Raw genomic sequence first — 24,930 nt, forward strand, 5'->3', positions numbered from 1 at the left:
TCATGATCACAAATAAACAACATATCTGATCTCACGTCCATAAAATTAGCCATTGTGCTATATATTAACATGGTGCTAGAAATTTGCTGACGACTTCTGACTTTGATCGTTGACAATCCGACCTAAAATCAAATCAAACTTAATGCCATCTGTAGGCCTAATGTACCTGCCAAGTTTGATCAAAATCAGATTAGGCCTTCTGAAGGTGTTCTATAGCTTGCTAACATACATATATACAGCATAGTCACACGAAGACTATTAATGTGGCAGCATCACAAATAGTTTCTTGCAAGAAAATCAGGTGACATTTAATCAGGTTTTTAAATTTATTATAAGATTTTTCTATTAAACAGTAACTGACTTTGCGCTGCCATGCAGGAAGATGGGAAGAAAAAGAAGATTGTAATTGTACAAACATAAATACATACAACAAAATTGGTCCTCCACATTTAACCCATCGTAATTACAACAAGATACAGTCGAACCACTAGGAGCAGTGGGCAGCCACCGCTAGGTGCCCAGGGACCAACATCAGATGTAGAGATGCTGCCCTGGTCAGGGGCGGAGACAGGAGTACACCCTAATCAGCATGCTTTTGATAGAGGGAGGAAACCGGAGTTCCCAGAGCAAACCTACGCAGACACAGGGAGAACATGCAAACACCACAGAGAAAGGTCCAGGCGGAATCCCACTAACTACTAAGCCACTGTGCCGCCTCTCTAAATTTGGTGATAATCAGATAAAATTTGTAGAAGTTATTATGTGCACAGGAATCAATGCTGTGTTCAGTATAGTGGGTGGTCCTTCAAGAGCTTTAGTGAAATCTGGTCAAGCTTTATTTTAAACCTGTCCAAAATACAGTCATTTCAGAGGTTCAGTTCAAAATTGATGAAAATTCAACAAATTTTCTTCAAGTTATCATTGGAATGGAAAGACCTTCTTGTGTGAGGACTGTATAGTCTTTACACCCCACCCCAACCCCCATTATGGTCCCACAGTATAACTTAGTGAAGTAACAAACGATGCCATGTCAACAAAACCATCAGGACCATCCACCCAGCATTTTCTCAGCACTTATTGATATATGGTCCTCCTGAGACTTTTAACAACTAGTCCTAATTTCTCTACAACACACTGTTGCCAATTTGCCAAACATTGGGAATTGTAGGTTCGTAGTTAACATGACAGACACAGACTCCTTTGGGGAACCCAGACCCCCCTAGTGGCCCTTGTTACTTATGTGAGTAAGGCAGACAGTGAAATAGCGTTGCGTTGGGAAGGAACCAGAGAGAGAGAGACTCGACTTAATGGTCTTGCATCTTCCTGGCAGCATGTCAATAATGGCTCTGATCACATTAAGTAAAGAGTCCATTAGCTTATTCTGCTTCCCCCTGCATGCTGTATGGCAAAAAGAGCAAGCTGAAAAGCTCCTCTAATGCTACATGTCTGTCTGTTACAGACACCTCTATCTGCGTCCAGGTAGACCAAAACAAAATCACTCCAAGGTTTACCTGCAATCCATTACTCGGTCACATCTATTTCCTTTAACACAGTAAAATGGATTTGATGTGTGGATTACCTGGACTGTGTGGGTAATGCCATTACATTTCAAAAGATATGGAGGACTAGATTTTTATACATAGAACAGTAAGACGCAACATATTGGTGTCATCTGCTGGAGCCTTCGTAGAAGCGGGGAGCTAGAGGGACACCTATTAAAAATGCATACTTAGACCAAAGCAAAAGTATTTGAAAACTTCCTGAATCCATCCCAAATATCATGTTTTTGGCTGGACCCAGTTTATTTCAACAACTATTCTGAAATTTAGATTGTTAGATTTTAAATAATAGCAGTAATGCTCTTGCCTCCCAGAAATGAAAGCCCATGTGCCCCATTCTCCATATATATTTGGTGGTGGGTGAAGAACAGCATCAGTCGTAAAACCTGTGCCAAATTAAGATGCAGATCTGATCTGGACATTACGAGTTTTGAGTAATCCTCCAATCAACCAACAAACAAACAAACAAAACATCACCTCCTCAGAGGGGCATAAAAGTTTACAAAAAATAGATATATTTTTCATTTTTAGTGCTGGATATCACCAAAGATTTTATTTTCCTGCCTGTAAACAGCTTAGGGATATAATGTGATCAGGAGTGGGTATTACATCAAAGGGAACACAAATTACTGATACACCAAGACACATTACAAATATGCATTATGTGGCCAAAGAACAAATTGTGAGCATATGTTAATGCACCTTTACTGCGTGGGTCTCCTGCCAGAATTGTAATCAAGACAAAGGGGATGTGATACGAGAGAGAGAGAGAGAGAGAGAGAGAGAAGCAGGTTTTCAGCTCCCCTCCACATCGCACACACACCCACCCTGGACAGACAGACCATTTCTCAACCGCCTCACTGCTCTCCATTGGCCCTGGAGGTAACACAGCGGCCCCCACATCTGTCTCCCAGGCCTAGGACAGACCTGGCTGCTTCATCCAGACCCAGCAGATCACAGGAATCATCCTCAATTAATGTGAACCATCAGGCATCCCCTTGCTGCTGCGCTCACTCCACCCCTGTTCTCTGAGGCGTCCCCACTGGCTCAGTGCTGGGTCCGTTGAACTTTACACATCGACCACGGCTACGGTAACTTAGCACAGTCGGGTGAGGCAAGCCAACGTTACTGTGTGTGCTTTGGGAAAAGACAGGGAATCAATATATCAGTGCGATGTTCACGTGTAAGTGCTGCGAGGCAGCTCTTCAGAGGCTCTGGACTCAGAACAGCCGACGTTGCTCCACAGCATACAATGGCCTGAAATGGCTTCCATGTGCTGCCCCATCTGCACTTCTGCTGGGCCGTGGCCAAATGACCGTCCTTTTTAAAGCTACAGAGGGCCGGCTTTAATATAGAGAGTGTCACAGTGGATGTTTTGGAGGGTTGTGGAATGTCTATGGGTCAGCCAAATCTCAGGTTCAGCAACTATTTTTTAAAAGAAAAGTTGCTGGGAAAAGAAATGGAAACTGTTTACTGAAGGATACCTGCAAACTGCGATGTGCCAGATTGTGACTCAAGCGTCTGTGGTAAAACCTTGTGCAGTAACTACCCCCCCGCCGCCGATCACCCCCTCCCCACCCAACACCACCCCTGCAGTCTGCAACTGCACTATAAATCTCACTCCAGTCGATTACTGTGCCCTTAGCAACAACTAACACCACAGTCATGAATTTTTAACCAAAGCTATGAGTTAAATCAGGTTGAGAGGTGAAAGCCGAGGGTCTTGCTGCCTGTTGGTTGATCATGCATTTGGTCCAATGAAATCGCCCTGTGGCATTTCACATTTTTACTCACACATGCAGACCAGCAAGAACTCCCCTCTGATGATAACAGTATGAGCCAAAACACTGACAGTTCTTGTTAATTAAATGATAAAGCAGAATTTATCTTTAATAGATGTTTCAAGTTAAAATCAGGAAGAATAGCCACAGAGGCTCCTGTTTGGAGATTATTGTTTTTCCCGTTGTTCCGCATTGTTTCGAAAGGGATACGATTATGTTGGAAATCGGATTAGGTTTTCCTTCTGTGCCTTATAAATGATTCTCTTCTTCAACGAGAAGTCACTGTGCTTTGCTGCCGCTTCTCTCATTATCTTTTGCCACATTTACGCGCAACCAATCGGATTTTCCTTGACGCCACTGATCCACCCCCACTTCAGGCTTCCCTACCTTTTTTTTCATAACTTCTCCAAAATACTCAATATACTATTCTCTACTTTTTTAGACGTCTTTCATATGTTTGGTGTATCTCTATTCCTAACATTTGTTATTCTGTCCAGCGTCATTACTCCACACATCATTACCCGTGATGATGCGTCATGCCTAATTCACCGGTCTTATTACAGTGTTATAAACCGTAATCCCTTCTTTGATCACAAAATACCTGATCACCATCTTAATTGTAATTTGTTGGCAATTTCTCAACCCAGTTCTCCACAATTCTATTCCAATTACATGTGTTCCGTAAATCTTATTGGTTAATCGTGTGAGATTTCCAACCATAGAATGTCGGGTAGACGGTGGCAAAATATTCGACCATTTCACATTTGATGTATTACTCCGCGCCCTGACTGCGTCGCTACGCAGATATCAATAATGGTGCTGTCAGATGAGAGCGAGAGAAACAGTAAGCTACATGCTACGCTAAGCTTCGCCGACCGAAATACTTACAGAAAAATAAACCGTGCAAACAATAGAATTGGATTAGAATGGGAATAATGCATCACCGGTAAAACTCCATTTGCGACCATAAAATCCAGCATTAATGTCAGCAAATCATCAGACACAAGGGGGTTATTCCCTAATTGCGGACCCCTGGGCTCACATATTTACAATAATCAAATTTCTTGAGCACAGCCTGAAAGTGGTTCTGAAAGGGGTTTAGTGAATAATATTTCTTGACCCTAACCCTGTGATGGGTTTCCAATATGTCGACCTGAGTTTGAGTCCTGGTCACTACACCTGTCCTTGGGTGAGACACTTCATCTACATTGTCTCCAGTCCACCCTCTTGTAACTTTGACTGGGGAAGTAACCTGCATCAGACTGGGGTCCCATCCAGAAGAGTCGTGGTTTCTGCTTCACCTGCTTCACCTCAAGGAATCTGGGTAGAACAACCAACACCAGTGGGCCCAAGGGCCAATAAAGGATCATCTTCTTACTTATAAAACCTGTGTAACTTAGTGGATAGCACATTACTTGAGTTCATCATTATATTTCATGCACTGTTCAAGTACAAAATCAACACATAGTAAAACAAATACAACACATCAGGTTTTCACCCCCTTGTGCATGTTCTGAATAATTCTCACACACTCCTGTTTGTCTGTTCCCCCTCATGCACCTCCAAACATCGTGACCTGGCAGCTTCTCCAGACTTTTGATCTGACCATTCATTTCTGATATTGTCACAATTATAGATATTGTTGTGCACTATGTTGGGTCTTCAAAAAACTAAAATATGCACAGATGTATCTGATGTGGAACTTGCTGTTACACATAATATTTCATGCTTCCAGCAGATGTTTTATCAATATATCTCTTTCCCCACGCAAATGTAAGTGCATATCATCTCTCATTAAAACCAGACCACTTTCAAGGAAACCCATGTGTGGACATACCAGATGACACCACTATTTTTTCGCTAAATGCTCTCCAGGGAGACAGCGTGGGAAAGAATTCTGAGTAACGCCACGTTTTTGTTGAGCTGCTAGATGACTTTTTGCAGTCGGCTTTGTACAAAGACAACTGTAAACCACATGGTACCAGCGCAGTTTTTTTTTTCCTGCACAGAAGTACAGTTACGAAGGGTTGGTTTGTGTCATTTTTGTGGAATGTACAGCCACAAGTTGACAGCTGTAACTGATCGATGCCATCCAAAGTGTTTTTGATGATCCAGTGGCATTGTTCTTCTTGCAAAAGCACATTTTATTATGATGATCCAAGCCAATGTTTCTACAGTTGAAAACTCACCGGAGACAAAAAACAGATAGCTCAGCTGTTAGGCCACATCACAAAGTAACCGATTCTATTGATGTGTAGGGCATCAACGGGGAATTTACCATGATCAGAGTGTGAATTTCAACCTCTACATTTCTTACAAATGCCCACCACCCACGTCTGGACTTAGCTACTGATTTCCCTGTGGTCCATCACAGGGGAAGGAGTAGAGCTGGTTGTTCACACATGACCTCTGACCTGCCAACGGGGACCCAATCGGAGAGCAGCCTGCATCTTGGGAGCTCTTGCCCTCAGATGTGATGGCTGCAGGCAGTGGGCTTTTCATGAACCCATCCCCCATGGCACCCCCACGCCACTAGATTTTCTGAATTATTCATAGAACCAGTGGTGGGGTGGGAAGAGCAACAGAATATGGAAAAGGAAGCACGAGGTTCAAGACCTTCTCAGATCACAAGGAACTTCTGCTTAACCTCCCTTGAAGTCATGAATACAGGGATAGAGCAGGTTTTTTTTTTTAAGGAATTGGATCTGAAAGCAGGCTTGGAGATCAATGGGGGTTCCCTTGAGGTGCGATGGAGATCGCATGCACTGCGAGGTGATTGGTGAATCAATGTGGTTCCCATGGTTTGCTTTGCCATTGTGAGAACTGATCCTCTTGTTTGCAAGTGATACTGTTTTGTGATCAGTTGCACTCCTCTCTCTTTAACTGTGAACACACACTGTAGCTGTCATCCAGAACACATCCTGTTGTGAAAATGTAAATAGCTGCGACTTTATAGGGCACATGAGATCTGAATGAGGGTCAAAGAGCTCCTGTTTGATCTACAATACTCAGGCACACGACAGTACGGCACACAGACAGGTAGAATTTTCCCCTTGATGTTCTCCAACCTGACATAGTCATTGAGTAGGATAGGCGATGTTTTGTGAAGAGCATATACATGTTAAGCTGTTAATCCCTAATGCACACCGTGCACCCTAATAAAGTCGCATGCACAGGCTCTTAATATGGCGAGGCGTAGAATCTGCTAATTGCATAATTGCCTGATTTGTTTTACCTGACACTGATGCCCTGGAACCATGACAAGGCCATCATTTGCTCATCCTCACTGTCAGCAAATTACAAGGTGGATACGCCACCACACCACCCTCCAAACACCACGGTGTTACAGAGACGGGCATGAATTAAGAATGCATTGCGGCAGGCGTGCAATGACTAAATACCGCTGTTGCCAGATTAATTCTGAGAGACACGGAGGCAGGCAGATAAAATAAACTAACAGCAGCAGGCTGTCCACCAGATAAAGTGTGTACCCCATCGTCTCTCTGCTGTAATTATTGGCTAATAGTCATTAACCTGGCAAACAGAGGTTTAGCTGTGTTGTTTAAAGGACTCTGGGATGCATAATGACAGACTAATATGTCATAGCGCTGGGGGATATGGGGTAGGGGTGGATTAATGAGATTTTACTGGAGGGAGTGTACAAGAAGAGGTGGGGCACGCCTGGAAAATATAGGGGAAAAGAGGGCCACATTAAGCTAATTGGAAGATGAGTGCCTACTTGTAAAAGTGCTTCTAATGGCATATTTGTTTCTCTCACAGCATCAAAAGACTAATGCAGGCGAGTGTGGTACTGGAGTAAGGACTTCAGGGCCCCTGTGTTTGTCTCAAAATGCGTCTGCACGTATTCTTTGCACACAATGTGTGCACATTATCAACTTTGACTGTGTAGTAATGTTAATGGGATTATATGGTATTTGATTTGACTCCAATGAAGTGACATATTGGAAAAAACATGCAGTACTGTGCAAACATTTGTTCTCTATGTGCCTACAACTTTTGTTAATAAGAAAAAGATGCTTAATATCGAATATAAAAGAGTTTTTGGTGCTCAAACAACAAATGTCCTGCATAACATTAAACCAGATTATTAATTATTATTATTATTATTTACTGATCATCTCCAACTGTCTTTATGTTATGTGTTGGAGAGTACACCTAAAAATAAACTGATTTTATTTATTTATTTGGAAAATGGGTTGTAACTTGATGAGTGGTTTCTTTCATGAAAGAAAAAAATAATAATTATGTTGTCATACAAATGTTGCAATTTCAAATTTGATTTTCTGTTGAAACACCGATTGGGAAAAAAAAACCTCATGCCCTTCATATTTTTTATTTGTTTGTTTTTGTCCCTCAAAATTATATGGCACAACATTTAGCACAATACTGTATATCTGTTGAACTGCAATTACATCTAAAGTTTATACACAGAAGTGCCTTCTCTGTCAGTTGAAGCTGTAAATTACACAATCAATATGAGCAAAACCATAAAAAAGCTGTTTATATACACATTTTATTGCACAAAATTGCTACCTTTAATTTAAAATATCCATTCTGACTTGTATAATCTGAATCACATACAACGGAAATAAAAATAATAATATTAACACCCCCTTTTGCATCTCCTCTTTTTTATTTTTTGGAAATAAGGTTTGTAATTCATATTTGACAAATTAGTGGGATTTAATAATTGGATTTTTGTTCCAATACAAATGTCTGGACATTTCAAACGTGAGTTTCTGTTGGCTGACCAATGAAGAAGAAGAAGAAGAAAAACTACACATTTATCAAAATTCTAGATTGCCTCAAACTTTTGTTTATGGTGCTAAACAATTTCACAAAAACTACTGATTTAAATATTGATTCTGTTCTATTAGGAAAGTAATATGTGCGCAGCATCCAGTTCCAGTCCAGACATTCAGTAGTAAGTGATGGTAATCTCTCTGATGCAGTTTTTTTTTTCCTTTTAATTTTTATTAATACATGTTTACACTTTTAGTAAAACTTTTGGGTGCCTAAGACGTATCCATAGTACTATATAACTCAAATCATTTTTAATGTACAACTATGTATTGGCTTAAAAAAACTAACTGCAGTTTTCCACTTGGACTGTACCTTAACCAAATCCTCTCAAATAGCATCAAATCCTTTCCGAAACCACTATGCCTCATTTCTGAGCTCACGTCGACTCTGTGCCCTCTGCTCGACCCCAGCCAGAGTGCTTGTTGACTGACCTCCAAAAACCATTTGACCAGTCTCAGACAGAAGCAGAAGTGCTGACCCGCTCTGACAGCTGGCTGGTCCTTCCCAACACTAATGGGTTCCAGTTTGGCCGGTGTCGCTCCGTGTCGGCGGTGTGGAGGCTCAGTTCAGGATTGAGGAGAAAATGAAATGCCCAACCCATGTTGTTCTTTGTGAATAAGGCAGGGCTGGATGACTGTGTGTGAGAAGAGAGCAATTTTGGGCAATCCACCTTTTCTGAGGGAAAGGTTTTATAGTTTTATTGAATAATATTACTTATAATTTGATAATGACTCGCATTTCTTAAAGGAGCTCATTGGGAACTTCTGACATTTATGAATTTTATTTCAATTCCAAATTGAAAAGTTCAACTGAATAAAGTCAGAAAACTCATGTTAAGAGCTTTAAATGATCTTAAATTGAATTAAATATGGCCCAGCATTGGCACCCCAACACTCACAGATGAATATAATCCAAAAGAAAAGAAGAAAAAAAAAATCACTTCTTAAATTACAATTTCTCAAGAATTTGTCTTGTTGTGGAACTATTTAAAGATTCACTTTTTAATTTGCTTTCATTTTTCTTTTTTTTTTTTGGTTCAATTAAATCAAATGGAAGTAGTAATGCCCAGATGGCCATGCAGAAATAATAGTACCCAGGCTAGAATTTAAAGTCATACCTCCAGGCAAAACTCCAGAGCGCACACAGAATGAAAGTGTAAAATGTTTTTTAATGTATATTTAACAGCAAATACCCCAGTGACTATTGATGTTTCATCTCAGAAGAATCTGTTTCTCCAGTATATCTGAGGGCATGATATGAAGCTGCTCACACTTTTATTTTCTGTTTTTCTGCACTTCTTCCTCTGTCTCTCGCTCTCTCTCTCTCTCTTTTTCTCCGTCGCTCTTTAAACATTTATCTTCTGTTTTCTCCTTACAGGCCTTTTGTGCTTTGTAATGTTGGTTTTTACAGCTTTTTACTCACCAGAGTTGCCATTTATCTTTTATAGATGCCAGCATCTGGGAACACGTGTGAAATGTTACCACTTCGCTGTGACAAATAGTCATAGCTTGCGTTATTCCCTTGTCGACACTTGCGCACGGTCCCACGGGAACCTGTGTGTTAACTGTAGGATTTACACCACCTCTTTTTTCCTTCGTTCCTTCATTGCTATCACACCCTACGTTGAACAGCAGCTGCAGCAGTTTCAAGTTTTGGTTTTTCAGTACCATGAAACTAGAAAAAACTACAGCACTGAGTCCACTCACCATGTTCACCAACTTGGTACAGAGATGCTTGCGTTACACCAGTGATCATTTTTAGCAAATAGCGATGAAATTAGATTGGGAGTAAATAGCTCTGCTCTTTTAGAGAGCTCTCAAAGGATCCGAGCAGCATCGAGGATTCTGCCAAGTGAGCTAATCCTCAGGATTTAGCTAAATATGTGATCAATATATCTGGCAAACAATCATACTAAAGCTTAAATTACACAAGAAGGAATTTGGGCTCAGTGGTGGAACAACCCTTAGCTGCTATTGATGCTCTTGAAATCAGTCGTGTGTGTGTGTAAATGCACTCAGTTGTATGTGATTAGATGTGTCAACTCAAGTAGCAGTCAGAAATATGAATTAATTAGATTATTTAGTATTATACAAGTGAGCAGTCAAAAGCAGTATTTAATACAGACAAGACATATCACAAGCTCATTGGCATGAGTCTCGTCAGTTTGGAACCCAGGCGCTGCCATGTAAAAGATGGAGTTCCCAGTCCCTTTCCCCATCTCCTTCACAATTCCTGTTGTCCTCTGGTGGACACCAGCAACAGAATTACTTCCATATCGAGCAGAAACAAGTCTTTTCTTTATGCCCTGGTCACACGGCGATAGCTGGACAACGGATAAAAAGTCAAAAATCGCTGAGAAAAGGTGGACGAATGATCGTTCACCTTTCCCATCACCGAAACGAAACAAAACCGAAACTAATCCAATCCAATTCACTTAATTTTCATAGCACATTTTACAAACAGAATGTTACCAAAGTGCTGCACAAAAATGGAGTAAAACAGTGCTCCTACCATAAAAAATAGTATAACTAGATTAAAACCATAAATAAATAAATGACTATATCATTACAAAAGTACAAAATCAAACCATAAGTAAAATCCATAATAAAATATCATAAAAGTACAAGTTAAAACACTAAAAGAATGAAAGAAACACGAAGTGAACACTTTAAACAAAATCAAAACGAAACATTTATGATGACATGACTGATAGCAGGTATACAACCGAGCGCAGCCAGCCTTGTCTTCATTTCCGTAGCACTTGCAGGTGTGAGATTTTGTTTGTCTTGACAACAGGTGAAAGATTGTGTTTGTCTTCACATTCCTAGATCTTCATCAGCCATGGGGAACTGTCTGGGTCAGACGAAGCCTACTACCGAAGCCACACACACGTAGGCACACGCAGGCCAGCCACAAACAGTTGAAATGTGCGTAAATAGTTTAAGTAGTTGATAAAACATTCTTAACGCTATTGTTTCTGTATGAAAACATTGCTTTTTTGTCCTAAAAATAAACAATTCATTCGCGATACAAGGATGTTTCGTTCAGCTCGTCGAAGCTTTAGTTATTGATTCATTCATATATCATTGTGTTCGTTCAATACATCGGACTTGGGAGGTTGAACGACGCTGACATTACGAAAACTGAGCAAACGATAAGAAACCGTCAGGAACAAAAGCAAAACAAAATACGGACGATTTGAGGTTGTCATTGGTATTCATTCAAATTTTTCAATGGTTTAATATTCTGACAAAGAGCCAGCTGCGGGAATGAAGCTGAACGAAGGTTAAACAATGCCCCCGAAAGTCAACGAAAGTCCAGATGTCTTGTTTCGCTTGGGCTTCGTTGTCCTTCGTTAGTGCCGTGTGACAGGGACTTTAGGTTTCTAGTTGTATGAAAGTTCTTTTCTGGTGCCTCAAGTTCCAAAATCACCAAAACAAAAACAACAACAACAAAAAAAACAAACAAACAAAGACTATTCTGCAGGATGGACAATCATACGACAGAGTTTTAGGGCCACACTGAATTTCTTTTTTTTTTGGACTTCGAGAATAAAGTCGTAATTTTACGAGAAAAAAGTCGTACTTTTACGAGAAAAAAGTTGAAATATTATATTATGACTTTATTCTCATAATATTATGACTTTATTCTAGTAAAATTACGAATTTATTCTCGTAATATTACGACTTTATTCTCGTAAAATTACGACTTTATTCTCGAAGTCTGAAAATTACGACTTTATTCTCATAATATTACGACTTTATTCTCGTAATATTAAGACTTTATCCTCAAAGTCTAAAAAAAAAAATTCTATGTGGCCCTAAAACGCCATCGTACAATCAGCTACAGTACTGGGTGTAATTTAACTTTGCACTTACGTCATTGATGAAGATCCTAATGACTGGTGTAGGTCAAGGAGACAACCACATAACGCCTGGATGGTAGATAGAGATACTTTGAAGAAATAGGGATGGACTAAACCTCTGTCTGGGTGGCTGCCAGTCAGGACGCCTGGGAGTGGTTCTGTAAGCCAGAAGATGTGAGAATGTGACACACTAGCATGTGCTTCTATACCTGATCTGAACTGATGCAACAGAACAAGAGCCCATTTTTCCCAAAGTGCCTTGCCAGGTCTTGATATCTGACAATATGCACATTTAACAGAGTGAAGCTTTTTTGTCTCTTTAAGCTGCTGATAGTGTCATCTCCAAAAGACACTGGCAAAAAAAACTGCATTTGGAAGAAGAAAGCCCAAGACTCCATTGGGACAGCTGTGATCTCTTAGGAAGAGCAAATCTGTTTCTCACCATTCCCAGGCATCCGCAATTAGAGAAATTACAAACATCAGTGAGTGTTTAAAACAACATAAATTGTCGAAATTTACTGTACTTCAGTTCTGACCCCTTCTATACATTGCCAACGTCACAGCTCTGGACACAATCAACATTTGAATGTCATTTACAATGAAGTATTTCACCATTAATATTTAAGGTGATACAGGAAATGCATCCTTTAAACCTCCCTTACATGCTAATATCATCATCAATATTTCAGATGACAATGGTTGTACAACACATCCCTCAAACGTCAGTGTGATAAAGAAGAATATGCAGCCCGTTTGGTGAGTGCAGTACAATCTTAGCGACAGTGTCACTTTATCCTTGTGCATAAATAAACATGAGTAAGTCTCTCTTGGAAACTTTAGCAGGTTCTTTCCTCTCTTAAGCATTCCAAAAAAACAAAAAACAAACAAAAAGCCATCTATACCCAAGGTGTAATTAGTAGATTGCATTAATTCTTCTATTATTTTTCTTTGCCATTTTTCCATTTTTTTATTGTTTTTTTTTTTTTTTTATCTTAATGATTAACATCCCTGTAATTTTGGAAATTACAGAGGCCTGCTAATAACACCACCCCAGCCATCTCAATTTTGTGGCTGAGACTTAATTGAAGTCTTGCTTTTTCTCATTACTATACTGTACATGTAACGGTCACATCTCCAGGGTTGAGTAACACAAAAGGTGAATGTGTATAATGTGGACGGATAAAAGAGGGCAGTGGAAAGGGGTTTCTAACAAATGCTTTTTGTTACTTGTTGCTCCAGGGGCCTTTGAATTTCATGAACAAACATGTTTGCTCTCACACAATAACCTCAACTCTAGCTTGTCCTGTGACCACAATCATTATGCACGATCGATAATGTTTTTATTTTTGTCTTCTCTCTTTTCTCCTCTGGGGCATCCAGGATGCTGCAGGGAAGGTGTTGGACCGCTGGACCATTATGTCTCGAGAAGAGGAGATCATCACCCTGCAGCAATTTCTTCGCTTTGGTGAGACCAAATCCATTGTGGAACTAATGGCCATTCAGGAGAAGGAAGGTCAAGCAGTTACAGTTCCCTCCTCCAAGACAGACTCTGGGATTAGGACATTCATTGAGAGCAACAACCGGACCCGCAGCCCAGGGCTCCTGACACATCTGGAAAACAGTAGCCCATCCAGTATTCACCACTTTGAGAATATACCCAACAGCCTAGCCTTCCTGCTACCCTTCCAGTACATCAACCCAGTCTCCGCCCCTATGCTTGGATTGCCCCCAAATGGCCTGCCAATGGAGCAATCAGCTCTCCGGCTTCGTGAGCCCAGCCTGCCCAACCAGAGTGAGCAGGTAGACACCAGTGAGTCCGAAGTGTCCCTGTCACCCTTCCGCACAGGACAGAGCCCCAGCCGTATACCCCTTGCAGCCATGAACAACATTGAACCCAAGACAGAACCAAACAACAGAGCATCACCTATTTCACCAACCCCTTCCACACAGCAAGGTCAACAACAGCAACAGCAGCAGACACAGCTCCAACAACAGCAGCAGCAACAGCAAGGCCAACAGCAGCAACAGAGTCAACCTCAGCAGCCAAATAGCTTGACTGACCATCAGGTCCACCATCACTTTGTCAAGGATGAGCAGTCTAAAACCATCACACATGCTTCTTTTTCCTCAAAGATGCACAGAATGCGCCGAATGGGTGCCACTTCACGCAAAGGCCGTGTGTGCTGCAACTCGTGCGGTAAAACCTTTTACGACAAAGGTACGCTTAAGATTCACTATAATGCTGTACATTTGAAGATTAAACATCGTTGCACGATTGAGGGCTGCAACATGGTCTTCAGCTCACTACGCAGCCGCAACCGCCACAGTGCCAACCCCAATCCTCGACTGCACATGCCCATGCTGCGCAATAACCGTGACAAGGACCTTATTCGTGCCAACTCTACCAGTGGTACACCTGTAATCTCGAGCACCAAGAATGGTGGTTTCACACTTACAAGTCCTGGAAGGCCACCACTGGGGTTCACGACTCCACCAGTAGACCCTATGCTTCAATCACCCCTACAAAGCCCACTTGTGTTTCCCTCCCTCAAGTCAGTGCAGCCAGTCCAACCAGTTCCCCCATTCTATCGCACACTACTTTCCCCCGCAGACCTTGTCAGTCCGCCGGTGTCACTGCCAACCAGTCCCATCCTACCACCTACCACCAACAGTACCACCCTGATGGACCAACAACAGCAGATCCTGGCTGCAGCTGTGGCTTCACACAATAATGTTCACGTGTCAGAAGCTGGACCCATGTCCCACCGTTTACCTACGCCAAGTGCCAACCAGGACGTCACCACTGGCAACAGTGACCCTGCACCCAAGAAAAAGCCCCGTAAGTCCAGTATGCCAGTGAAGATTGAGAAAGAAGTGATTGATGTGGCAGATGAGTATGATGACAAAGATGAGGATGATGATGATAACATCCACCATAATCACCACCATCACCAGTCATCCCTTCTTCACAACAATGTCAAAATTAATGGAAACTGTAACAGAAACAACAACAGTGGTAATGGTACTGGGAATCACAGTGGTGGTAGCGGGCAGCAGTCCCCTTCCCAGGATGAGATGAGCCCTGGGCTAGCTCTGAGAGGCATGATGAGGCATAGTGAAGATGAGTGCAGGGAAGGTGCTCGGAGTGACAGCAGAGGAGTAAATGACATTCGAAGCTCGAGTGAGCTCCGGTGTATGGACAGTTTTACCTCTGAAGACCAAGATCATGACAGAGACTTTGAGAATGAATCTGAAACCTCTGATTCTAAGATGTTCTACCGCGATGATATGATGGAAGTAGAGGAACACCAAAAACACAGCAGAGGTGCAAGGCTTGACAAGGAACATGATGATGAGGGTAATGAGGAACACCAATTGAGAAAGGATATGGAAGGCAAGGGGCACTCATCACCTTTACCTCACCAGCTCCCCATCAAAATCAAGGAAGAACTCAATGACCCTACTTATGACATGTTCTGCATGAGCCAGTACGGCCTCTATAATGGAGGCATGGCAGCGGCAGTGGCCACCGCAGCAAGCATGGCTGCTCTGCATGAGAGTTTCATTTCATCGATGGGGTACGGTGCCAGCCCTCCCAAGTTCCCTTCCTCCCAATCACCAGATGGTGATCCGTGCTCAAGCCCCGACCCCAAGATTTGCTATGTGTGTAAAAAGAGCTTCAAGAGTTCGTACAGCATGAAACTGCACTACAAGAATGTTCACCTCAAAGAGATGCACGTGTGCACTGTGGCCGGCTGCAATGCTGCTTTCCCCTCCCGGCGGAGCCGAGACAGGTTAGTGCCGGAACAGGGTAATGGAATTGTCCAACTGTAAGGATCTCATGCACACATGGATTCAGGACAAATGTTTAATCATTTTTTTAATATAGATATTGTAATTACATTAATGATCATAGACTTTATGAGCTGTATCATCACGTCCTGTGGTGCATGGACAAAAGTGCATAGCGCACATGCATTTGAGGCACATCTATTTGCACTTTTCTATTTTCAGTGCATGGAATCTGACTGCCAAGTAAGGCACAGAGGAATTGTATTTAGTGCTTAAATTAGTCAGGGGCGTGTTTTGGACATAACGTGATTTTAACCAATCAAACTGTCACCACCTTTAAAAGTTTTGCTGCACCGGAACATGACACTTATTTTGCCATAGGGTTCAAATGAGATGTGCTCTGTGAAGTAAAATGATCTGTGCAAAACATGTCGAAGTACACAAGCAGAGAGCAGCTGCCAAAATTCCATGAGGTGAAGCAGAAAAGCAAAGTTATTTTAATTTTCTTACAGCTTTTACATTTATTTTGTTTATCTGTTGTGTTCAATTGTGTGTACAAGCAGACTGTATGCGCATATGAATATTGCGTCCCATAAATAGTAGGAATATTATGCACTGGTCTTCAGACCAGGTTTTTGGTGCAGTTGGTTTCTATCGTCTCACTATAGTAATGCAACAGCAGTGCGCCTGACATCATTTAAGACCCACATAACCAGAGATGCACAAATGAGTGCAACTTGCTATTAAGAGGGTGAGTTTTGAATGTGAAAATGCCAAAATAGTCTAAATAGATCACTGTCATGTGATTGGTGGCTTGTATGTCAGGTGATATGGATCATTTGTAACATTTCCCATTTTGTTCAATTTACCATGCAAATTTGGTTCTATTTAGGGTGGAATTTTGATTCTATACTTTTTATGCTATTGCACGCCGTGACCACCACGTGCTCACACTAGCAGTGATGGCACTTAGCTTAAAAACAAACATGGTGGGGTTTGAACAAGTGTATTGATGGTGTTATCAGGATTTCTTTTGGACTGTCTGACTGTTTTAGCAAGTTGACTGAGAACAGTTTTGGGTTGAATTGCTATTTAAAGTTTGTGTTGTACTGTTTGGAACCTTGACCTCAAAGGACCAGCTGCCCAAACAATAAGTCCCTTTTCTCTTATTTATAAATTAATAAGATATTAAATGACAAGGAACTGTTTTAGGCGTCATATAAAACAAATAATGAATGTGTTTTTTTTTTTCCATTTGTGCAATGGAAAGAATATTTCATTTGGTGAAAGATGTTTCTGTGTAGGCTCTCAGTTGTCCAGGTGGTTTCCATAGTAGAGAAGCTTGAATCTTCGACTGGACTGTCGAAGTCCATTCAACGTGGCACAGCAACATTTCATACTAACCACAACAAAGTATAAATCAAGATAGGATATAAGCTATTTCATTTCATGTCAGTATCACAAAAATTTAGCTGCACACATTTCCAGCTCTGTGCAACATCTACCTTAATAGTGTATCACTTAACATCTGTGAGCTCATGGAACACTATCAGATAGATTCGGTGACATCTGCTTCTTGTCAAGTCAAAGTTCAGAAAATGAAGCAAGAGTGTCAAGATGAACAGCGCACACACAAACGTGTACACGCACGTGTATGAGGCCACGTCAACTCTGCAGCTGTAACGTGTTGTTAACCTGCCCTCGGTACCTCACCTTGTCACAGGGAGGTGAAGGCGCATATATTAGCATTGACAGCAGTTTGTCAAACCGCTGCATTTATTAGCGCATTTAGGAGGTGAGGCCAGCCACATTCACCTGGGCTTGTTAGCACATATCAGTCCCACGCACCCATACATATACGTGAAGAAGACCGAGCAGCAGGGTGGTGCATCAGCAGTGCCCCGTGGAAGCAGATGTTTCCAGACCAGTTACAAACAACAATCACTACATCGTGGCAGCAACTATAAGTACCAAACTGGTCAGGGTTTACAGAAGTATATTTTTTTTTTCCACATTCATTTACTTGTAACCTGTAACAGTATTTAACGTCATGGTTGTTGAGTGCCTCCATTCATAGTCAACATACAAAAAATTATATTCCCATACCTGCCAAGCCAACAGGCACGATAACTTGACTGAGTCACTCGACACAGCAACGTTATAGTGGAAAGTGGCCCTTGAAATAAATGTTCTATTGTCCCTGTAAAACACTAGTTCCTCTGTGGGCTTTGATGTGTTTTTGGCATTTCATTACTTCAAAATAAAACCATTCAGATTTATTTATATAAAGACAAATCTAGTGCAATATCCCTTGCAGAAGTGAGAGAGGTAGTAAAAAAAAAGTCCTCAGTAGCAAGTCACGAGGACTAGATGAGATTCGCCATGAGTTGCTGAAGTCTCTGGATGGTGTTTGGTTGTCATGGCTGGCATTGTCTATACAATGCTGCATGGAAGTCTGGGACAGTACCTCTGTATTGGCAAACAGGGGTGGTTCCCATTTTTTAAAAAAGGGGGCCAGAGTGTATTTTTCAAATATTGTGGAATCAGAGTCAGAGAAGAGAATAGTGGAGTCAGAGAAGTGACTTAGACCAGTGATTTTCAACCTTTTTTGAGCCGCGGCACCCTTTTTATATTTACAAAATCCTGCGGCACACCACTGTCATGTGTCACGTGTCATGCACCACTAACTCGACTGTCTCTACACGGTGCGTTAGCACGTCAGCAAGACGTGCGGTACAGATATGACGTAACATAGTGTACTATAGTCATGGAGCTGTATATAAGAACTAGAGAGCGCAGTCCCAATGCTGCACACTAAACGAAAACGTCCCTTCATGAACAGCGACATGACGCCTCCTAACCGGGCAAAATATTGACGAAGTACCCGGATGTTAATGCATTTTCAATGGAGATTCGCGACTGAACACACTCAGAAAAATGCTCGCAAAATACGTGTTAAAATGCCATTTTGTCTTGGATATCGAGCCAGTAAAATTAAATTACATTAAATTATGTCAGGAAAGTATTAAACTTACTCTGACACACACACACATTCTCAAATATTAGTGTTGAAAGTTACACGATCTGTGCTGTTAAGCTGCGCTGCTCGGCTGAGCTGCTGCTGTGTTCAACGCAGCGCAGCTCCTAAAACCAATACAATACATTTATATATATTATATTTTTACACAATTATCCTTTATTGACCGAGTTTCATTCATGAAGTCAGCGGTGTGTGTGTGCACATCTCTGTGTGTGTGGCAGCACAGCGCGGGTCATTAATCTCATTATTTTAAGGTGCAAAAAAAAAAAAAAAAACTCCCCAGTCTTGTCCAACAATTTTTAGTCACTAACGACAAGAATTTTAACTAGACATTGGTCTAGCAGTGGAAAATATCAACTAGACATAAGTGAAAATAATGATCCGTGTCATCGGGCGACACAGGTACGGCAAGAGACATACAGCTGTTTATCATCCAAATATCACGGACAACGTGACAACAATAACCAAAACCACGTACTTATGGAAGGAAATATTGTCTCCCTTGTTCCTCCGTTTGTGACTTTGCCAACATGCGCAGCTTTCCGGCATATTCCACCTGTTTCTTGACGAAACTAAGTGAACTTCTATGCACACAAATCACTAACTTGCCCGTAATTAAAATGGCAATGACGCCTCCTTGTCGGCACATGGCTCAGCGCTACTGCGCGCTTTGCTGCCATCTACTGGAATAAAAGAGCATTACACCATTTGCCACATAATTACAGCACATACACCCGATAATGGTGATATTTGATAATTGCCCACGGCACCCCTGACAATCGATCACGGCACCCTAGGGTGCCGCGACACCCCGGTTGAGAATCACTGACTTAGACTTATAGTCAAACCTCAGATTCAAGAGAAGTAATGCAGGTTCTGTCCTGGTTGTGGAATGATAGACCAGCTCTTTACCCTCACTAGGATTTTTTGAATATACCCAACCAGTATGCATGTGTTTTGTGGACTTTGAAAAAGCTTACAACCGGGTCCCCTAAGGTTTCTTGTTTGGGTGCTGTGGAAGTATGGGAAGTATCTATAGATTTAAAGTCAGAGCTGGATCCACAGTCTCCGTATTGCATCAGATCCATTCTTGGTGGATGTTGGACTCTGCCACCTTGGCACCAATCATTTTCATAATTTTGAAGGAAATACTTTCTAGGCACAGTCAGGGACTGGCAGGTGCCCAGTTTGGTAACCTCAAAATTGCATCATTCCTTTTTGAGGATGGTGTGGTTGTGTTGACTTCAGATAGATGTGCACTGAGCAGGTTAGAGGTTTCAAGCCACTGGGATGACGATCAGCACCTCCAAATCTGACCCCTTTTCAAAAACCCAGACAGAGCTTTAATTCATTTGAAAGCTTGTCTCTTAGTCTTGTCCATCCAAATTGGAAGTCCCAAAAAACAGTTTTATTTGTTATTATCTATCGTCCACCTGGTCGTTACTGTGAGTTTCTCTGTGAGTTTTCAGACCTTTTGTCTGACTTAGTGCTTAGCTCAGATAAGATAATTATAGTGGGCGATTTTAACATCCACACAGATGCTGAGAATGACAGCCTCAACACTGCATTTAATCTATTATTAGACTCTATTGGCTTTGCTCAAAAAGTAAATGAGTCCACCCACCACTTTAATCATATCTTAGATCTTGTTCTGACTTATGGTATGGAAATAGAAGACTTAACAGTATTCCCTGAAAACTCCCTTCTGTCTGATCATTTCTTAATAACATTTACATTTACTCTGATGGACTACCCAGCAGTGGGGAATAAGTTTCATTACACTAGAAGTCTTTCAGAAAGCGCTGTAACTAGGTTTAAGGATATGATTCCTTCTTTATGTTCTCTAATGCCATATACCAACACAGTGCAGAGTAGCTACCTAAACTCTGTAAGGGAGATAGAGTATCTCGTCAATAGTTTTACATCCTCATTGAAGACAACTTTGTATGCTGTAGCTCCTCTGAAAAAGAGAGCTTTAAATCAGAAGTGTCTGACTCCGTGGTATAACTCACAAACTCGTAGCTTAAAGCAGATAACCCGTAAGTTGGAGAGGAAATGGCGTCTCACTAATTTAGAAGATCTTCACTTAGCCTGGAAAAAGAGTCTGTTGCTCTATAAAAAAGCCCTCCATAAAGCTAGGACATCTTTCTACTCATCACTAATTGAAGAAAATAAGAACAACCCCAGGTTTCTTTTCAGCACTGTAGCCAGGCTGACAAAGAGTCAGAGCTCTATTGAGCTGAGTATTCCATTAACTTTAACTAGTAATGACTTCATGACTTTCTTTGCTAACAAAATTTTAATTATTAGAGAAAAAATTACTCATAACCATCCCAAAGACGTATCGTTATCTTTGGCTGCTTTCAGTGATGCTGGTATTTGGTTAGACTCTTTCTCTCCGATTGTTCTGTCTGAGTTATTTTCATTAGTTACTTCATCCAAACCATCAACATGTTTATTAGACCCCATTCCTACCAGGCTGCTCAAGGAAGCCCTACCATTATTTAATGCTTCGATCTTAAATATGATCAATCTATCTTTGTTAGTTGGCTATGTACCACAGGCTTTTAAGGTGGCAGTAATTAAACCATTACTTAAAAAGCCATCACTTGACCCAGCTATCTTAGCTAATTATAGGCCAATCTCCAACCTTCGTTTTCTCTCAAAAATTCTTGAAAGGGTAGTTGTAAAACAGCTAACTGATCATCTGCAGAGGAATGGTCTATTTGAAGAGTTTCAGTCAGGTTTTAGAATTCATCATAGTGCAGAAACAGCATTAGTGAAGGTTACAAATGATCTTCTTATGGCCTCGGACAGTGGACTCATCTCTGTGCTTGTTCTGTTAGACCTCAGTGCTGCTTTTGATACTGTTGACCATAAAATTTTATTACAGAGATTAGAGCATGCCATAGGTATTAAAGGCACTGCGCTGCGGTGGTTTGAATCATATTTGTCTAATAGATTACAATTTGTTCATGTAAATGGGGAATCTTCTTCACAGACTAAAGTTAATTATGGAGTTCCACAAGGTTCTGTGCTAGGACCAATTTTATTCACTTTATACATGCTTCCCTTAGGCAGTATTATTAGACGGTATTGCTTAAATTTTCATTGTTACACAGATGATACCCAGCTTTATCTATCCATGAAGCCAGAGGACACACACCAATTAGCTAAACTGCAGGATTGTCTTACAGACATAAAGACATGGATGACCTCTAATTTCCTGCTTTTAAACTCAGATAAAACTGAAGTTATTGTACTTGGCCCCACAAATCTTAGAAACATGGTGTCTAACCAGATCCTTACTCTGGATGGCATTACCCTGACCTCTAGTAATACTGTGAGAAATCTTGGAGTCATTTTTGATCAGGATATGTCATTCAAAGCGCATATTAAACAAATATGTAGGACTGCTTTTTTGCATTTACGCAATATCTCTAAAATCAGAAAGGTCTTGTCTCAGAGTGATGCTGAAAAACTAATTCATGCATTAATTTCCTCTAGGCTGGACTATTGTAATTCATTATTATCAGGTTGTCCTAAAAGTTCCCTAAAAAGCCTTCAGTTAATTCAAAATGCTGCAGCTAGAGTACTGACGGGGACTAGAAGGAGAGAGCATATCTCACCCATATTGGCCTCTCTTCAATGGCTTCCTGTTAATTCTAGAATAGAATTTAAAATTCTTCTTCTTACTTATAAGGTTTTGAATAATCAGGTCCCATCTTATCTTAGGGACCTCGTAGTACCATATCACCCCAATAGAGCGCTTCGCTCTCAGACTGCAGGCTTACTTGTAGTTCCTAGGGTTTGTAAGAGTAGAATGGGAGGCAGAGCCTTCAGCTTTCAGGCTCCTCTCCTGTGGAACCAGCTCCCAATTCAGATCAGGGAGACAGACACCCTCTCTACTTTTAAGATTAGGCTTAAAACTTTCCTTTTTGCTAAAGCTTATAGTTAGGGCTGGATCAGGTGACCCTGAACCATCCCTTAGTTATGCTGCTATAGACGTAGACTGTTGGGGGGTTCCCATGATGCACTGTTTCTTTCTCTTTTTGCTCTGTATGCACCACTCTGCATTTAATCATTAGTGTTCGATCTCTGCTCCCCTCCACAGCATGTCTTTTTCCTGGTTCTCTCCCTCAGCCCCAACCAGTCCCAGCAGAAGACTGCCCCTCCCTGAGCCTGGTTCTGCTGGAGGTTTCTTCCTGTTAAAAGGGAGTTTTTCCTTCCCACTGTAGCCAAGTGCTTGCTCACAGGGGGTCGTTTTGACCGTTGGGGTTTTACATAATTATTGTATGGCCTTGCCTTACAATATAAAGCGCCTTGGGGCAACTGTTTGTTTTGGCGCTATATAAAAAAAATTGATTGATTGATTGATTGATTGATGTGCTGGAAAAGAAGGAATTGTCCACTCTATGTCAGGGGAGAGCTATTGCCCCAAGTGGAGGAATTCAAGATGTAGCATGAGATCATCAGATAGACTGGGGCTGCATCGGAGGTCCGGACGCTGTGCTGGACTGTCATGGTGAAGTTAGAGCTGAACCAGGGGAGGTCTTGATTTATTAGTCGATTAACACTCCGGTACTCAACGATGTTCATGAACTTTGGATAAATTACTGAATGAACAAGGTCATGGATACAAGCGGCAGAAATGAGGTTCCTCCATCAGGTATCTGGTCTTACATTCAGGGACAGGGTAAGAAACTTGAATATCTGAGAGCGACTCAGAGTAGATCCGCTGCCATGGTAGTTCGTGCATTAGGTGATTATGCCCCTTGGTTATGTGACTAGGGAGGTCATCCAGGCATGGCCCAGTATGAGGAGACCCAGCACACACTGCCTTGGGAACACCTTGGGATCCCCCAAAAAGAGTTACAGGACTAGGGAAGGGTAGGAGGAGCTGCTTAGTCTGCTGCCACTTCAATCCAGACCTGGAAAAGTGGCAGAAAATGAATGAATAAATGAATGAATGAATGAGTACATATTTCGACAGCACGATCTAATGCTGTTTTCACAACTGTGCATTTTTCTGTTCTTTATGCCCCTTGGTGTGATTCCTTTGCGCTGGTGTGAACACAGTGGCATGGACCAAATGAACTGCACTGACCCTTGAGAGGAAGTCATTTTGGTCTGATCCCAAACAAATTCTAGAAAGGCTGTTTTGTGATGACAACACAAATCAAGCCAAACAATCTAGACAAATGTGAACAATGAACATTATATATATAATTTATTGTGATTAAAAGATGCCATAGAATGAACCATGGTTTGGCACAGAGTACAAACATGCATCAGTGAAATTTGTCAGACTAACATAACTGCACACCTTGTGAAAAGCCACAACATGTGGCCACAAAAGTGATGCATCAAGTTGAAAAACGTACCAGTCTGTACAATATCATGCAACTGGAAAAAAAGAAAGAAAAACTTGTCTGGTTGAGACTACTTATAAGATATCAATCATAGCTAAGATATGAGCATGTCCTGGGCCTTCTAAAATGGCCTGTGTGAAGCAAACAACAGAACATAAACACACACATTTGACCAATGAGAGGACAGCATTTTGGACCATCTATATTATAATAGCCAAGTGGCTTCTGTGTGCGTGTGTATTGGCTTTGATCATGCCAAAACCAGGGAGAGCTGACATTTGCCGTTTGGTATGCTTATGTATTTTGGGTCAAGGATGAATGCTGCAAAAACAGAAAGTTGATAGTACAAATATTTTTGGAGAAATTAGCAATTATAGCTAACCAATAAACAATGGATGTTATGCTGCAATGCACCATGGGAGTTTGGGGTTTTAAATGTTATTATGGTTCATGTTAGTTTAACAGTGTTGTTAGTGTTATTAATTTATTGCGTTTTTGTAGTTTAATTGGTTTAGTCAGTTTAATTAAGTGTCATATTGCCGTTACCATGAGTGAGTTAAGTGTCATGTTGCTGGTACCAAGAGTGTAAAGAGTAATGCTTTTGATGTCTTCTGCCACTGTCTCTGTTTCTGCATGTCTAAAAATAGAAGTAATAATAAATAAAATAATAATAATAATAATGTGTATATGATAACAA

The 24,930-nt window shown here is 41.2% G+C and overlaps 1 protein-coding gene across 1 annotated transcript in view; it reads left to right on the plus strand.

Annotated features, from left to right (window-relative positions):
• LOC117526564 (zinc finger protein basonuclin-2-like) overlaps positions 1 to 24,930 on the plus strand; it is a 51,382-nt gene that overhangs the window by 14,876 nt on the left and 11,576 nt on the right. The window contains exon 4 of the mRNA XM_034188628.1: positions 13,410 to 15,823. Within this exon, the coding sequence (XP_034044519.1) occupies positions 13,410 to 15,823 (2,414 nt within the window). The remainder of the gene's footprint in view (positions 1 to 13,409; positions 15,824 to 24,930) is intronic.

The sequence above is a fragment of the Thalassophryne amazonica genome, chromosome 15, assembly GCF_902500255.1.
Source record: "Thalassophryne amazonica chromosome 15, fThaAma1.1, whole genome shotgun sequence".
NCBI lineage: Eukaryota > Metazoa > Chordata > Actinopteri > Batrachoidiformes > Batrachoididae > Thalassophryne > Thalassophryne amazonica.